The sequence below is a fragment of the Vigna umbellata genome, chromosome 1 (assembly GCF_029865625.1).
Source record: "Vigna umbellata cultivar VRB3 chromosome 1, Vumbellata_1.0, whole genome shotgun sequence".
Lineage (NCBI taxonomy): Eukaryota > Viridiplantae > Streptophyta > Magnoliopsida > Fabales > Fabaceae > Vigna > Vigna umbellata.
In genome coordinates, this window is record NC_142165.1 from 19188864 (window position 1) to 19208492 (window position 19629).

At 31.9% G+C, this 19629-nt stretch overlaps 1 protein-coding gene across 1 annotated transcript; it reads right to left on the reverse strand.

The window, feature by feature from the left end:
- Positions 1-1494: 1494 nt before the first annotated feature.
- Positions 1495-16942, reverse strand: KEA6 (K+ efflux antiporter 6). Its single transcript, XM_047306935.2, has 20 exons — positions 16511-16942; positions 16093-16136; positions 15355-15413; positions 15206-15269; positions 15052-15113; positions 14898-14973; positions 14718-14792; positions 9862-9933; positions 9681-9764; positions 8845-8913; positions 8663-8740; positions 8433-8521; positions 5975-6071; positions 5710-5763; positions 4204-4299; positions 3803-3991; positions 3642-3719; positions 2952-2996; positions 2297-2386; positions 1495-2193 (listed from the first exon to the last, which is right to left on the reverse strand). The coding sequence occupies exons 1-20, from the start codon at positions 16776-16778 to the stop codon at positions 2107-2109; spliced, it is 1776 nt and encodes a 591-aa protein (XP_047162891.1). The 5' UTR covers positions 16779-16942; the 3' UTR covers positions 1495-2106.
- Between the last annotated feature and the right edge of the window lie 2687 nt (positions 16943-19629).

The following is a 19629-nucleotide window of genomic DNA, read 5'->3' on the forward strand; positions in this document are numbered from 1 at the left end:
CTTTCTAAGACGTATTCTATTTATATTCTAATCATACTAAACATGAATTTTAATTTTAATATTTGTAATTATAATTTCCTTCTGTAATGTGCATAATTTTTTTTCTCCATACTCTTAATTATGACCTACAGTAGCAAAAAAAAATATATTATGATCAATCTCATAAACCTCTTCTTTTTACAAATCTTCAAGGATGTGTTAAAAATTATTAATACCAAATTAGACTACTAGAAAATGGTTAAACTTATTACAGCAAAATAAATCCTTTAATCAAACATTGTATATTCTTTTCTCAAAGATAATAGAAGGAATTTAAGATATTAATTTGGTATTATAAGTTGCTTCGAATTCCAAAAGATGAATTGATTACTATAATAAAATATGTTCCTGTGTTTAAAACCAATTTAACACTTTGAAACAGTTTCATTAAGAGACAAACTAGAGGAATGTCACATAACTTCACAATCTTCTGAATAATTTTAACACTTTAAGAACTAAAAAACAGAGATAATTATACTTTGAAAATCAAATTAAAGATTTATCCATATCAAATCATTCTAAGTCATCGTAAGTTTCAAAATAATTAATATAATAATCAATAATTTTCAGTAATATGACAATCAATAGAAAAAAATAATTACTCAGTGAAAAGTATTTGTATTATAATATTTTAAATTCTTCCAAACAATTTTATTTTATTTATTTGGCTACAACTATAGATACTGTTTCAAAACTGTCTGTTTTAAGATTCTAATATGTATTTTAGCAGTTTTTTAAATATATCTTTCTATACTATTAAGTAATTAATATTTTTTACTGGAGTATTAATGTCTCTAACAGAATATTAATGCTATTTCGTAGTATAAATAGTACAGAAACATAAATATAAATAATATATATATATATATATATATATATATATATATATATATATGTATATATATATATATATATATATATATATATATATATGTATATATATATACCCACACACAGAGTACTAAGCATATTGACCAAAAAAAGACCCTGAGTTTAGAACTGAATGAACTTAAAACAAAATTTTGAAAAATTTAAATAGATCAGAGCTGCTTGCCCATGACTGAAACTGGAGGGCTCTAATTAAATTAAAACAATTTCGCACCTATTAAACACTAAATGCGTATTAAACACTAAATGCGTAAACACTAAATGCGTAAACACGATACTCTCCTGCCTAAGCTTTGGGGCCCTCGCCTCCAACAACTCACCATTTGCCATTATTTGTAACCATTTGCTGTGTAGCAGACACATTCCTTAGATGGTGTTCAAACTGTAAGCTAATGTATTTTATACAACAATAACCTACATATCTAGAACAAAAAATAGAATCTCAACTTAACGCCGGCTTTGGACGAAGATTTCAATTTCCAAATTAAACTCAGTTTCTGAAAGTTAATATTGCAAGCAAAACCAGGGGCATTAATTCTAGATAAACGAAATGATTTTAGGAAGGGATTGATAAAGAAACATAGGAGCAGCACAATCAGCATACTCCAATAACCAAAGAAAAGTTGATACATGACATCTACTATAATTTATTCACACTTACACATATATCAATTGATTTGTTCAAAGCACAGATGTGTCCTTGCCTAAAAGATATACAAAGACCAGCCATGCAGCTGATGGCCTAGATGGTAGAAAGGAAACTTTTCATACATTAAAACTACGCGTACAGAAATAAGGACAGTGACTATTCAAATTACAAACCATATCTTACATTTACAAACACTTCCAGCCACAAATTAAAAAAAAAATGTATATGGAGTTCTGGAAAGAATGCCTACCACGTACCTTCATTTGTCCGTCTTGTCAGGTTTCTTTCAATCTTTTACCGGTCCTCTCCCTTTCAATCTTTTCTCGTTCCTCTCCCCTGTCCTTTCCATTTTTGGGGTTGAGATGAGTTGTTTTGATTAGTATTTGGTTAGTTTGGTATGCAAGCATCCATCGCCAAATGGATTTGCATGATTTGAGAAAAATTGCAGTTAGATTAAATTTTTTCAACAACACTTGGAAAACCCGTCAAAACTATGGTCATGCAAAAATGGAAATCCCTTTGTGCAGTGATTAGGAGTCATGTGATTCTTGGTCCATCAAAATTACCCGCTGCTTACCACTGTCTGAGCGGAGACTATCTACCTTATTATATCCTATCTGCAATCAGATAACAAAGACAAAAACTCAGAATAAAGAAAGCACGTGTATAGACTTTCAGACAAACAGAAGTCAAACAATTCCAAGATAGACAGGTGATTACCTCCACTGAACTGTCAGGCGAGAACCACTTCAATAGCACACCAAGGTGCACTACGGCAGGAATAAGCTTGAAAAGTAGAGGAGTTGTTACCTGTGGAATGGGCAAAGAAATTATAAATGGGACTATTTATTATTGCTTTACAATGATAGTTATAGTGTTGTGCCACTGACTTTAAATCATAGAAACTGGTTGCAATTTATGGTCCTTAGATTTCAAGTTATTTACTGAAAGATACTTCCCGAAATTGTAGATACAGAGCTTGGGGCAGCTTACAAAAGTTAGCCCGGAATTTGCCTAACTCATTTTGTGTTATTGGATAAAAGAGCATTCACTTTTTGTGTTATTAGTAAATTTGTGTACTGGCAAAACCATTGTGTTTCAAGGTCTATTATCAAATAGGAGTAGGGGGCAAAAATTAATACAAAAGCTAATTTAAGGTTGCTTTATCTTTCACCAAGACAGAATATTTATACCCCAATGAGTCAAAAGTATATGCCAAAGAGAAAGGTAAGAGCTTCCACCCAGAATAAAGTTCGTATAAATTTGGTTCATGAAAATTCATCATGGATCAAAGACAAAATAACACTACGAGGACCAAGGGTCAGTTTTGGAATCTAGTAACTGATAATTCAAACTAAAGAGAACAATATGATACCAGACTAAGAGCTGTGGTCCCAAGAAGCAGCAGATATAATTTACCCTGAAATTAATCAAATATTAGAATCCATAATAGCCAGTGATACTTTCAAATTTAAGCTTTATTTTTCAAGTTACATCACGAGTAAAAGTGAAAATGAATTGAGCTAGTCCCAGCTTAAGCTTGGCTAAATAAGAAATTGAGCCTATTTTCTTGGCTAATCTAGAGCTCACAAGCTACTCAAGCTTAACAAGTCAACATAGAGCTTTGTGTAAATTTTAGTTGAATATTCTTAGCTCAAATTTCTAACCTAATATGAATGATTTTTTAATATATTTCAATAAATATAATTGTCAAACCAAGAATAAAATTAAATGCTAAGATTTATTAAATTAAGTATAATAATAATTTTAATATTATTTAATATGTGTTTGTATGTCTATGAATCAAGTTGGCTTTTCAGCTACTGAATCAAACAAGTGAAACCTTAAGCTAGATTCATTTGCCAAAATTTTCAACTCAGTAGTTAAATCGAGATACAAGAAGGTTCAAGAGTAGCTTGACTCACTACTAGTTCTAGCCCTATCACCAAGTCTAAGCTCTACCAATTTAGCTATATAACTACCATTTTTATCCTATGGTCAACTTTAGAAATCTTTAAACAATTGAACTTAATTACCATAGTTAGATAAATCCTTCGTCACTAACCTCAACTAGATGGAGGTTTGAAGCACGACTTAGAAGAACAAAAGCAAACTCTCCTATCTGTGCCATCGACATTCCAACCTACATGTTCATGATTTCATGTATTTAAATCAGTGAGGGGGAAAGAACAGTACCTAACCAACAAATTCTGAAAAGAAGCTTACAAGTATTGAGGTCTTGTTGTTGTAACCAAATCCTTTCACAACAGATGCAATTATGATTGTTTTTATAACAATCACCAATATTACAGATGCTACCAAAATATCAACATGGTTCCAGAGAAAATGAACATGAATCAGCATTCCAATGCTGGCAAGGAAAAGAGCAGCAAAAAGATTGCGAATAGGTTCAATCTGAAAAGTAAATAAACAAGAGGTCAAACTTCTTCCTTATCTTACCACCAAATATTACAGACTTCTAGTTCAGATTATAGGTTCATGAAATAATAGGAAAATTTGTCAATTTTCATTGACAAATAGGAATCAGATTGTTGAGAAGGAAATTATACTAAAAAATGCCATGAATGTATTGACAAAAGCATTTTCCAGTTTGTATGTAGTCTTACTTGCTCTAGTGTGTGTTGAGCCAGATCAGTGGTTGCAATCATCACTCCAGCGGCAAAGGAACCTAATTCTAGACTTAGTCCCAGCTTATCGCTACACTGCAAATATAAAAAGTAAAGAGATTTATGTGTGGGTAACCGTAAGTTGATTAATCAACAGAACAAGCACATATTATCTGAGTAGAAGTTGGAATCCTTTAAATGCAAAAGCAGGAGAAAAAAAACACAACCAAACACTCAATCACGATGAGTATGGAAGTTTCTGCTGAGAGAAAGAAAGATAATCTTTTCCTCGATTTTGCAAATGACCATTACATCAGTTTTTACTAAATTTATTTCCTACATACAAAGATTCCTTTTAGCTCATCTGTTTCCTAGGATTAAACAAGGCAGAAATATCCTTTCCGATGGTTCAAAAATAAAATTAGTGCTGTAATTAAGCATGTAGAAAATGGACGTTCTATAAATAATAAATCCTCAATTACAGCCGTTAATAACAGATTAATGTGATTCTTAATTTGTACAAGCTAAAAAAAGGAATTCAAATATATACAATTATTAGGCAAATTCTATTGATCAAATAAATTAGAGCTGTCAAAACGGGTAACCCGACCCGATCCGACCCACCACGGGTTGGTGGGTTAAACGAGTTGGCTCATTGGTTCACTTAATTAACTTTTTTTTCACCCTCTTCTTCTCAGATTCTTATAACATGTTACTTTCATCGATTAATTTGAAACAGTAATAATTGGACCAATTGATGTAAAAGAAAATGAAACAAAAGAAATATATTGTTATATATATTCTAAGCTATCAAGCATAAAAATTTTCCAATTTAATTTAATGAGGCATACACCAAGAAACTACATATAGCCGTTAACAAAAATATATAGCACAAGATAAAACTCTCATGCTTCTAGATAGTCTAAAAACAAGATAAAACAAATGATATATTCCTGAATTATCCAATCTATAATATTATCCATCTATTAAATTGGAGTCCTGAATGGATAAATCCACAATATTATGCTCTCTTGAAGCATCTTATTTTTTATCTCCATCTATAATATTATCCAATCTATAATCTTAGGGTTTTATTTGCAGAGGGGGTAAAGGTTGTGCATTTTGAATAATTAATTTAATTAATTTGATTTCAATAAAAAAAATAGGATTTGAATAATTAATTTAATTTAATTAAAAAAAATATGTGGGTTGGTGAGCCAACCCCGACCCACCACGGGTTCAACCCGTGTGAGCCGGATTCTTAGCAAGCCGGGTCCAAATTGGCTCGCATAAAAAATTTTGCATTTTTTTCCAACCCAACCCGGCTCAAACCCGTGGTGAGCCAGGTTAGCTCACGGGTTTCAACCCATTTTGACGGCACTAAAATAAATGGAAACAATAATAATGAATCCCTGACTAACGTCATATACATCTTTCTTCCTATTATAAAAACACATGAGGAACAAAGCATTTCAAATAGAAACACAAATTTGGAAGAGAACAAACCCAGGCTACTAGCAAGCAGAATGCAACAGACGCCAATTGATAGAGCTCATTTGTCTGCACAAACAAGGTTATCAATTATCATTGAACCACTAAAGATAGTCAAACAAAAGTGCATAGCTAATTAGCCATAAGATGGAAATAAATAATTAAACAATTACATATTTATTTTCACAAATTCTTCCTGCCAATATTGTTGAGAAGGAAAAAATAAGTAATCACTTCCACAGGTAAGATTTTATTATTAAAGAGGGATAGTAGTATGAACCTGTGATGAGAGGCTTATCATCAGTTTAAGTAACCATGGAAGGCAAGTGCGAGACAATATAGTCAGAACAGAGAGGAAAGCAATCAAAGTCACCAACCTGGATTAGGAAAGGTGTATAATGTTATGCTTATGCTGGATAAAGCTCTAGGTTAGAGACTAAATAAAATCTACCACAAAATGCCAAACAGACAAAGTGCCAAGCTGAAAAATCTAAATAAACATTGGGATATATTTATGGAAAAATGACTGAAAAGAAGACAGCAGTGAAAAAGTGTATAGAGCCTAAAAGTGTCTTATCAGAGATCGACTGGGAAGGAGACAATCAAAACCCAAACTAATCGTGCTAATCACGTTCTAGGGGTGTCAAATACATGGATGGGATAAACTTTTGAATTCATTTATAGTGGATGGGTTAGAAATAAACTGTTAAACCATATCTATGATCCATTAAATTTGTATTAAAACCTCCATTTTAAAGCTAAAAATATTAAACTCAACCAAGAACCATATCTGATGGATGAATATTCAACCCATCAATTTAAAGTATATTATATTTTAGTTTTCGAAAAAGTACTTTTAAAATAAAGTTCAATATGTATTCATTCACATTCGTGAGCCAAAATACAAAATTCAAAACTCTTCCCTTAAATAGCCATGCTCAATCAATGAACTCTAGACTACTAGATCCAATAGTATCATCAATTCTAATCCAACCAATCCATCAATTTTATACTTTTATACTCCGATGGATTGGTTAGATTTATACATGGATGTATTCAATGATATGGTTAGAAGCTAAATGAAATACATTTTCACCCTTACCATGTTTGTGGAAATAACCAACTGACAATATGGACATATGCAAAGACAGAACTAGGAACCAAATTATTCAAATAGAGAGGAGAGACCAGAAGTGAATACAGAGGGAATGTTGGGAGAGATCAAGCACTCTCAAATAGCATAGGTTATATTGTTCTCTGCATTTTCTCATCCAACAATACTTTGGATAACAGAGGATTAATATCAGTTCTGTTTAAAGATATCATATAGTTTGTATTCATCTTTATTTGTGTATGTGCCTGATGTACAACCTGCCACTATTATTATATGTATGTAAGAATCTTCATGCCATTTACTAATTTTAAAAATGACAGCGTAAATTAGAAAATGGAAAGCTGCCTTAATTGAGGTCTGCCGTAACTTGCCTTAATTACAGTCTCTTTTGGGGCTGTTTTACTTGCATACACAAGGGTGGTGTCAATCCCACATCAACTAGATATATAACTTAAATATAACTTATTTGGGCAATATTTGCTTACAGACTGGTTTTGGGATTCGTGTTAAGTCCCAAAGTCTAAATTCTAAATGAAATCAGAGTCTACATTAGACCCATTGTTTGGACAAACGACGTGCATTGTCAAACTCAAGACCCATAGCTTTAGGTATGAGAAGATATGTTGGAAAGCCACCTTAATAACAGCCTCTTTGGAGGCTGCCCTTAATCACAACCTCAGAAGTGGTGTTTAGTTCCATCTTAACTAGAGATATAGCTTAAATAAAGTCTGTTAAACTTTAGTTGAGCTGAGTCAGTCCCTAAGCCAAATTCTATGAGTAACCTTTTCTTGATTTAGATAATTTATTAATTTTCTATAACTTTATTGTTTGACTGTTGCAGTAATACATTAATACATAGTCCCCTCTGTCCTTCTCGAGAACATCAACTGTGGTTTTTCTAGTTTGAGCACACTTCCACCTGTAATTTTACCCTTTTCTTTTATTTTCTTTTTTCAGATTTCCCACATTTCTATATTCTTTTAATGACTCAAACTACACAATATATACTTCAGAAACTAAGCAATAAGCTTAAGTGGAGATAACTTAAGCATAAATTTTATGAAAAACTTCCTGCTTTCGATTCTATTTACAAGACCCAATTAAACAATTCACTAGATTATGGAAATTAGTTAATTTAGTAGCATTAAATTTTCTTATTTATATATTTTTACAGAATTACCCCTAACAATAATGAGACATACTCTAGATTTTTTTCAAAATAATTTTATTAGTGTTAGCTGTTTTAATTTCTCTCATCATTAATATATTTATTGCTTTAGCTTTTATTGGCTATGCATGTGAATAGCCAGAGTGATATTTTAACTATTTTTATCTCTCATCATTAGTATAGAACTCAGGAAAATGACAAATAATTAAGCTTATTGTAGTGAAAAAAAATTAATACAGGAACTTTCTAGATTAATTATTATTAAAAGGACAAAGTCACACCTCTAATTTGGTTAATATTAAAAGGGAGTAGAGGGGGCATTTAATAATCATGCCATTTCAAAAGACAAAAATGCATTTCCATTGGGCGAGCCATAATAAGTAGAAAAAACTACCAAAGATGGACGCTTAATGGAAATATCAGTTCAATCCTAAGACTCAGATGTTCTACACTTACAGCTTGGTCATTGATAACACTCCTTGAAAAACACCTGAGGTGCCACCCAGAACTGGAAGCAATGCAAAGAGCAATCCAACAGCACAATCCTTTAAGAAAAAGGAGCAGAATTAATACAGCATTCTACTGACATTTATAGTCTCTATGGGTAAAATAGTGAGCAAAGAATAATATGTGGACACAACAAAGAAAAAGAAAAGATAATTCACAAGCAACCACTGACTAAGTACCTGTAAAATAAGGGTCCCAATTGTGACTTGTCCATGAAGCGCATTAGTGGTGTTCTTTTCCATCAAAAACTTCAGGACCTAAACAAAAAAACAGTGGATAAGAAACTAAAAACTACTTACACAATGAGAAGTTCAAAAGTGTTTTAAAGTTAGATGGAATCAGATTGGTTGTTTTGATATACCACTGCTGTTGAAGACATGGAAAGGAAAGCACCAACAAAAACCCCTTCTGAAGCTTTACCACCACATAGCTGCAAAATAGCATTCAATCAGAGCTGCAGCATTCAGAAAGTCATATGCCAAAGTTGACTGATGTAAAAGATAATTAAACTAAAACGCTTCTAGCCCATAAACATTCACTAAAACTGCAATACAAAACAACTAAATTATAGAAGAGAGAATAAAGAGACAAAATGAACATAACTTCCCTTTTTGACTAAATTATTATGTTCATTTTCTACTTCCGTATAATGCTGCTACTATTTTTCCATCTATGTCATCAGCATATGGATTCTTTAAAATTCTGAAGGGAACATATCCCCAATGGAAGATAAAGAAATTCAGGACAGTTGAGAAAAATTAGATTATAGAAACTGATTCTTGATTAGTATACCCATGAATTATTTCCACTATTCAAGTACATGGCAGCAGCTTCAACCTACAAAATTTGTCATTCCTGGGGAATTCAAGTGGAATTTGATTTTCCCAAAATAAACACATTATTCAACCAACATGTATACTAAATTTAAGATTAACTTATGAAACAAGCCATTTAGTTTGAAAATTGGTATTTTTTGTATTTAAAAAAGATAAGAGCTACATTATAAAATTAATAGACAAGGTAGCAAAAAAGTCATATGAATCTTGCGTAAGTATGTCTATAAAGGACAACTACAAGATTCAAGGGTTACTTGTTTTGTTAGTGATTGGCTTTCCACATTATTAATCTATACAATGATACAAGAATAACAATAAACGAGATTTCAGATATTGGGTGAATCACATTTATAAAACATACCGATACAGTAAGTCCACACATGCACATAAATAGAAAAATCTGAAGTAGACCTCCAAGAACAGCAACAGCTCGAACAACTCGAAGCTGCAATCATATAGGAAAAATCACAGTAATCAGAGCTAATTAAAACATAAACAGAAATAAGATAGAGAAAATATGAGAAAACAGAAAACAAGCCAACCTTTGTTGTGGAGAACTCGAGGCCCAATGCAAAAAGAAGAAATATTACACCAAACTGTGCCACTGTTTCCACCTACATATTTGAACAAAGTTTCTTTTATTAAATACTTAAATAGTTTCCTATTTAACTAGAATTTTCTTTTTGGTGATAGTACATTTGTATTTTCCTTTGATTAAATTGTTTCCATATTCAAATAGGGATTAGGACTGTATACCGCATAGACTGTACATCATATCATAACAAATAAAATAGTAGCCAAAAGGACTTTATAGGACACAACCAACTTGAAGAGACGAACTGCATCTTGGATGCCCCATAAAGAAGAAAGTTCAGTGGATCACTTTTGATAAGGATTCAGACCATCAACCTGACGCAACAAAGCTGCAGATGGCTTGAAAAGATGATAGTGTAAAAGTTATATCACAAATTATGTGATTCTATGATTCTATAAGCCACAAATAACAAAAGGGTGACTCAAACGCTACATGATCAAAGACAATCTCAGGACAAGGAGGATGAACTGCATCTTGGATGTCCCCCTAATGAAGAAAACTCAATGCATTCAGACAATCAACTTGATACCATTAAGTTGTAGCATAAAATGACAGTGTAAAAGTTAGCAATATACAAATTATTTGTGATTCTATAAGCCACAAATAACAAGAGGGAACTAGAACTCTACATCATGAAGACATTCCTTGGGACAAGGAGGGGATAACAATGGTTTAGCATCATCATTGGAAAGGCAGAGACCATATAACCTGATAACCACATATTTCAAAAATTTAGGGATCCTATAATACTAACCATATTATATGCAAGCTTAGAAAGTAATACTAATATGCTGATAGTCAAGTTTGTCAATCAGAGTAATGTATAATTTTAGTTGGGGTAATTGAGTAATTCTAGCATTCTGCAACATTAATTTTCGGTGTAAAGAACAATGCATAACTTTCCCACTATATACATGTGCTATTAGTTTTAACACCTTCGTCATTTGACTTGAGAAAATAAAAAAAGAATATATTTTAAGGAGCTTGTGTAAGTCTCTCTTAGGTTCTCATATTTAGATAGAGTAATTTAAGGCATGCTGAAAGAGAAACGATTGAAAAACAAGAAAAGACACCTCTATGACCATAGGTATAGAAAGGTACAACTCAAAATCACTTTTCCATAAAGGCTATTCTAGCATTCCCCCTCAAGTTAGAGCATAAAATTTGTATGTATCAAGCTTGAAAGAAATAAATTTAATTTGAAATCCTCTCAAGGATTTTGTTAACACTTCTGCAAGTTGATCATTAAATCTGATAAACTGCATACAAAATTCCTTAAACAACAACTTCTCTTGTGAATAAAATGATACTCGATTCTAGGTGTTTGGTCCTCTCATGGAACATAGGAATGGAAGCAATGAGGAAAGTTACTTGATTATCACAATACATCTTCATTTGTTGATTCAAAATTATAGTTCTCTGAGGAACTATTTTACCCACACAAGTTCACAAGTGAGAGACATCATTGCCCTACATTCAACTTCAGCATGAGCTAACTAACAACAACTGTGAAAGACAACTTGGGTCTAGTAATAGCAAGATAAATAAGTTTTCCAACAAGTCTTTTATATCTTTCTAGGTCAAAGAAAAAATCACCATGTTCTTCTATTAATTTCACATTTGGGTCCATCGAACTATCTATTGGTTTACCATCAATCACATTTCATTTGAGAAATTACATTACCTTCCTTAGATTGGGCTACTTCAATGCTCAAATAATGAGACATAACAAATCTTTAGTCTAAAAATGATTGCACAAGTGTTTCTTTAGCTGAAATTTCTAATAATATCTTGCAATGACTATATCATCAACATACACTACTAAGTAAAAACATTTTTCAAGGGAGCTATGACGGTAAAAACTTAAACAACCTGCACTGCGTTTCAACCCAAAGGTTTGAACAATATGGCAAATTTCCCAAACCAAGAACATGAACATTGTTTGAGACCATAGAAAAATGACCAAATTTACAAACCAAACCAGATTCCCCTGAAAGCAACAAACCTAGGAGGTTGTTCCCTCTAGACTTCGTCCTTTAAATCACCATAAAGAAAAACGTTTATGTAATATCCAATTGAAACAAATAACAAATTGCTGTCATGGCAAAGAAAAGGCGAACAACAATTATTTTGGCCATAAGAGAGATATTACCACTATAATCAAAGTCACAGACCTGAGTATATCCATTGCCCATCAATCTAGCTTTGAAGCGATCAACTTCACCATTGGGTCCAACGTTAATTGCATAAACATAACAACATCCAATTGTTTTCTTCCTAGATAGAAGAACTAACTCTCGTGTGCTATTATGTTCAAGAACTTGCATTTCAATAATTATGGCATGTGGCAATCAAGGATAACGAAGTGCTTCCTTCATATTTTTAGGAATTGTAATGGACCACAAAGAGAAGACAAAAGGAAAAAAAACGGAAAGAAACAATCTATGATAGCTGAGAAAATTGTTATTTATAGGATGTGGATTATGGGTAGACCGAGTACCTTTTCAAATAACAATGTGCCAACTTGAATAGTCACTATCAAAAGTTGTGCTATTGAGTGATAATTAAGAAGGAATTGAAGAGGAGTCACCTTGGAGCATTGGTATGTAATAAGAGGTGGTGATGATGGTTTGAGTGGAATCTAGATGGGATTTATGTGGTCAAGAGCAAGAGGAACAAATGACTCATTTAATGGCATAGGTAGGACTTGGAACGAATGAACATCATCTCGTAAAGAAGGAGGGAACAAGGGAGTCTGTATAAAAAAATCGACATTAGCAAACATGTAGCACCTCTTGGTTTTATAAGAGTAAAATTGATACCCTTTTGAAAGCAAAAATATTCCAAGAGACATTTGATAACTCTGGCTAAGCGCTAAACCAAACCTGAAGACGTATCATGAACGAGACAAACACAACCAAAAGCAAATGGAGAAATATGAAAACATGGCTTGGGCCCCTAAATATCACAATGAATGATAAAAAAAAAAAAACAAGATTACATCTTGATTCAAATTACTTAGGAAAAGATCCAACATGTTTTCCCAATTAACATGACTCACATTCTAAGGCTTAAAGTTCTAGTAAGTTGAGGAACCATTTTCCCTAATTTTGACAAGTGAAGATCATGTAAAAGCTTAGGAGATGGGGATGAAAAACAAGACACAAACGATGTAGTTCCACATAAATATAAGCCTTAAAATGCATATCCTTTGTCAATCAATTGACTTGTACCACATTCCTATATAACAAAAGGTTACTAAACAATTTAATGACTTGGTAATCGACTTAAAGAAATAAGATTGAAGGGACATGCATCAAATAGTCTTAATATTCCTCCTCAAAATAATTTGATTCAACTTGTCTAGTTAAGAAAGTCATGGAGGAGTAATAGTTTTCTTGGGTATGGCTCCTTTTCTTACTATACATGCACTCACGACATCCTCTACCACCACATCCTTTTCTAATGCCAGGGCCTCCTCTTCCACATGTAGATACCATAACAAAGAAGGCTAAGTGGATTCTTGAAATTTTCCACCTTTCAGACCTTGAACATGAAGAAGTCGATTTATTAAGCTTTCCATGATTGGAACTTCTTGAATTGTTAAAATCTTATTCCTAATATGATCAAAATCTAGATTTATTGCTGGAAGGATCATCACCATTTATAATTTGTCCAGCTTCTTAATTTCTTCTAAGGTATAAGCTTCTAAGAACATCTTCAATTCTTTCAACAACTGATTGCCCTTCAGCCATAAAAGATATCATATCATGATTTGTCTATATAAGGATGCCACTTGTGGGCAGAAGCTGAATGCCATTTGCAAACAAATTTTAGGCCTTCTTCCAAAAGCATATGCATATTCTGAAAGTTTTGGAGGTTCCCAGTATATTGGGCCCCACAAATTGTCACAATAAAGCATAGAGTTGAAAATCCAACTTTTGCTATTGTGTAGTATTTTATAATGAGATCTTACTAACAACTTTTTCCAAGTGATCACCAAACCCTAGTCCAAGAAACCAAAGTTCAAAGATGTTATACATGTAATTTTTTCCATTAAGCTTTTTTGACGTAATGATGAGAAAACCTGAAAAATAGTGTTGGCACAAAAAGCATTTTTGACCAAAAAAGATGGGTAAAACAGGAACTCTACAAAGAGAAAAGGGGAGGCAAACAACCAACCAGCAGGGTGGAATAAGACATAAGCAGAGGATGGCAAACCCAATCACAGCAGTGCAGCGTCACCTCAGTGGCTGAAAAGCAACACATGGGCAACACACACAGGTCAGAGATGGCGGTGTGTAAGGTAGCCTATGCCTTGGACCAGCGAGGTTGGTCATCACTCAAAGAGACACTCCAGATATGTTGTTTGCTGGAGCAAACTGTGACAGTCGGCAACAGCAAATGGTGGCCAGACAACATTTTCTTCACCAGACCAAAAAAAATAAGTACACAAGCAAAGCGGGTTGATCCCGCTTTAATACCAACTCGAGGGAACAAAAAGAAAATATATGTTAGAGTTTGTAAGAGTTTTTCCGAGGATTTCATATTTTTATATAAAATGTAGATTAGTTTGAGATACAGAGAGAAAAATAGTAGGAAACAAGTAATCTAGGACTATAGGTACAAAGAGGTACCTATTTTGAGCCTATTTTAAAACTATTCTAACAATTCAATTAAGGCTTGCACATAACATATAAAAAAAGTATATGAAAATGAAATTCAACTGAGCCAAAAATATAACACCAAAAAAACAGAGACAATATTTATAGATAAAAGACATTAATTGAATTTTCCAGCTACCTGCACCATTTCACTGACGAAGTTAAAGCCGCCAGGACCAACTATGGAGCCAGCTAGAAGATATCCGGTTATCACCTGCCAATCAATACTGAGTTACTGTCAGAGTTAACAGAAATTATACTTCAGTAGACCCTATGTCTGCATTAGTCAAGAATGAAGTTAGAATAAAGATGTTCAGACCGGTTGTCCAGCAAAAGCAAATGCAACGCCCCCACAAGTTGCTGAAACAATAGCAACTACCAGGTCTGAAATCAATCTATATGGCAATAATAAAAGTTTTCGTAAGTAATAAAATCCATTTTAAGCCAAAAAGACATGATCAAAATATACTTACCGTAAATCTAGCTGGAGCACGGGATACTTGGATTTAAAGTTAGAAATGATAAAGACATTGTCCTGAAAGAAGATGAATAATTTATACACTTTAAATTTGCAAAACTCAATGTAATGTCAACAACAATAACAAACCCAGAGTTGAGCTGTCTCACCTTCCGATCTATCAACATTGGGGTATCCTCACCTCTATTGAATACATGATGTAGTTGAAATGACCTGTAAGTTTAGAAAAACAAATTATAACTAAATCATGCATTAAAGACACCACATTGTCCAACAAATGAAGTAACAAATTATGTACTTTTCATCCTTTGTGTCATTCTTGTTTGGTGTGACTCGTGCCACAGTTTCCAGAACAGCCTGATCCACAAACAAGGAAAGTGAACTCAGTATACCATGACACTAAGAGAGGGCATAATACACAGGTGCCACGGATGCATATTGGTAGAACAACGAAGGTAGATTCACACTAACTAAAAGCTACAAGACTATAAACTCAAAGCATATAACAAAAAAAAAGGGCCAACTCAACCGTGTCATTCAAATTTAAGACCTCTTATATATCAATTTACTGCATTTACTACATATTAAAAGAGTGAATCTGGCTGAACCCATATCAGTTCTTCATTTTTTTGCTTTTTCTCATTTCCTCACTTTTTCTGTTGATGTCGTGGTTATAGTATTGTGGGACTTTAAAGGGATAACGAGAGAAACATGCGGGAGTGGCAGCAAACAAAAAAGGCACTATACGTAAGGATGAAAAAAACCAGTTAATAACAGAGGAGGCACCAAATCGAAGAGCAAATTGCATGACATGTAGTAATATCCCTAACACTTCCATTGGCAACTGAGTTAAATGGCAGCGGCATGTGATCCATTTTGTAACTGACTTCAGTTGCTAAAATAAGCCACTCTTGTTGGCATATTATTATTATTGTTATTAATCAATTATAATTATGATTGCTACATGCTTAATATGACCAACCGGCGACTAGTCTTAAATTAAACACTATACCACTGCTAAAGGCAAAATACTAACCTGTTGTTCTGCTACACTGTTGTTGAAACTTCCCGGATCAGCCGCTGCAAACACGAAGAGGCAAAAGAAAAACAAACTAAACATTAAATCAGCTTCAGAAATTCTTCAATTCTAAATCCTAGTCGTGAAAAACAAAATTCAAGCACATGTAAAAGCACTAACGAATCTCTAAAACAAGAGCCAAAAAATAAATAAAATCATAAAATGCAGCAACAAGGTCGACGTGACTTGAATTTGAATGAATCAGACACTTAACAAGGGTTTATGTCGATAGATCAGGAACAAAAACACTACGAATGCTCTTGTAGTGTAAACGGAAACCGCAAATTCAGTTTCTCAGTAGCGGAAACGAAAATGAAAAGCGAATAAAAAAATTGAACGGCAAGAGCAGAAAAGCCAAGAATCCAGAATCCAGAACCTTCGTTCTGGTCGTTCTCGGTGAACTCGTGCTCCAGCGCGCGATCAATTATGTCGGCAAAGCTTCCTTCGCGAGGTCGCGAGAGAGAGACGTTGGACTCGGTCGCGTTGGCGAGTTCGATCTGATCCGACTCGGTAGGTCGAATAGCAAGCGAGGAATGAGGAAGCAGAAGGAGCGAGTGGAGAATAACGAGCAGGACAGGCACCAGCAGCACGAAGTGACTGTCGCCGCAGCACGGGGACGGAGACGGTGATCTTCTCAACGACATTGCTCCGCCGGCACTCGTTAGCAGGTGGCGGTGCGAGTTCGGATGACGGCGACCGTTGGCCGGAGAGTGACGGTGGCGAAGAGCGAGAGTTGAGAAGTGTGAGAAAAACTAGACCAAAGAAGACGGAGTGAACGAGTTTGAAGTGGTGATTGGTGAAGAGTCAAGTTGCAGTGTTCATTAATTATTTTCATTATAATCAATTATTGTTGTTATTAATAATTAATTAATTAGTATGTTTTGAATGTCGTTTTGACGGTGGTAGCCTTCTGTCTTTTTCTTCTTTTCTAAATTTTTCCTTTTTTGTATAATTTTTTTTTCAGAAATTTATTTATTTTTATTTAACTTATCTCTGAAAGGAGAAAGAAAATAATTTACGTAATTATTAATTTTTTTTTAAAGAAAATTGTTAAGATTAGTATAGGACAGAAGTATGATTTTAATAAAAGAAAAAAAATGAGGGTATTTACTTTAAATGTTATAAGTACATTTTTTTTTTACCTATACTCTTATTTTATGATAAATAAAATTTATTTTAATTTTATTAAAATAAATCAAATTTACTTATTATAAAAAAGACAATATCAAAATTCATTCAATAATAAAGTATAATCAAAATGTTGTTAATATGTGTTTTTATTCTAATGTAATAATAGTATTTAAAAAATATTAAAGTTTTGCAAATTTAATACATCCATACTCAATTTGACATAATTTTTTTCTAACAAAAGAAAAATAAAAGGAAAGTGATTGTAGTATAAAGAAAGTAAATAAAAAAATCAAAATCTAATATAACAATTTAAGGACCATGTAGATATTTGATTTGGTACTTTATAAATATAATATTAAATGAAGTTTTATAATGTTAATACACCCTAACATTTTTTCTTACCTTCGACTACTTTATATATGCAAACAATTCCGTTTATATTTTGTAATCTAAAAAATTAAAGAAAATATATAATTTCATGATTCTATTATGATGGAAATAATTAATTTTAGAGAAATCAAAATCCAACCTAGTAATTTAATCTAAGAAAGAAAAAAATTAATTGTTTAATATTTTTTCAAATATTGCGAACAAATATTTTACCAATTTTAGAGATAAATAAGTGCATCTAAAGTAAAACAATATAATAAGCAAAAAACTACAGATGTTTTTGTCATTCAATAAACGTTTTCATAACTAACCTTTTTATTCATGAAATAGTGGTGGCAACTATCATAATTGAACAAAAATCAAAGGTTATTTTAAAAGTAAAAAAAATGAGAAATATTTTTAAAATTGAAAATATTAGTTAACAATATAAATCTGAAGTCAAATCACTTTGTAATAACAATTTTAGGTTATATTTTGAAATTTTAATTCAATGTCTAAAATGTGGTTTTTTACCAGTTTACTCTATAGTTCTCAATGAGCATAAAAATCAAATAAACATTAAAAAGGTCTAACTTCAATTTTAAGCTTCAATTTGTTGGTGTGTTTTATGCATCAAATAAGCATTAATAATTGTTTGGGAAAAAATAGTTAATGATTTAATGGCATTGACTTAACAACCATTTAAATATGAATGGTTATATTTAATGATAGTCATCTTGCATTGAAGTGGAAACTAATAATGGTCATACTAATGAAATTAATGAAGTAAAAGTTTTTACTAAGTATGTAATAAACATGAGACGGAAACTACCCATCATTAATACAATACACTTATAATATAATTATCAATATTAATGAAAGCAATTAATTCACTTTGTTTATTTTTTTAATATCATTAATGTATTACATTAACTTCCATTATTAATGACTTTGACAGTTTTTTTCTTGCTATTTATTAATAAGAAACAAATATGTTCATGAGAAATAAATAAAGAAAATAATTTTAATTTAAATATTTTTTCTCCTAGGTTTTTGTTGTGATAGCTTGTGATTATTTTTTCATCATTAATGTAAAAGGAAAATCTCAACATAAATACGTTAACATATCACTCTTAAACATGTCGTAATTCATTACATGTTCTACCAGCAGGACTGAAAAAAAAAAAACTTGTATTTTCAAATTTAAAGTAAATTTGACTTTAGGATGAGACTGAATGGGATAAGCGGGTAATATTAAATAAATAGAATGAGAAAAATAGATAAATATAGGTAAATTGAAATAATAGGTTAGAACTTTATGGATATCGACTCGATCCAAATTTAATATTTATATTTTAAATTTTAATTCTAATATGATACTATTTTGTTAAAGTTCAGTATTAAGTTATATATTTTGTAGTTAAAAATTGATTATATTTGTATCATTTATGCAAAACAAAAATATATTTTTATTATAAAAGTTTAATTTAATATAAATATGTAATCCAAAAAATCTGACTAAACTAACTCATAATAAGAACAATCTGAATATGAGTAATCCGATAAATTAAATAGTTATATATAAATTTTAAAATATTAAATTCAGATTATACTGAATTGGTGAAATTGAATCTGATATGAAAGAGACACTAATAAAATTGAATCGAACTTTATTATTTCAAGCAAACAAGGTTAAATTTCTATAAATAAAATTAATATCAACCATACTCCAATAAATTGAATGAAATATGAAAGAATTAATTAAACAAAGTTCAAAATAACCCATCAATTTTTATTTTAAAAGCATCACATCCCTCTCCAAAAACACCATAAGGAAAGCATGTTATATGATAAAAAAAGTTTCACAAATGTGATAAAAACATCAAATATAACCAATACAATACAATTGTATCTCACTAAGTCACATTAAACAAAAATTACAATAAAGTTAAAATAATTAATAATTCAATAAGACCATGTTTATCAAAATCCAAG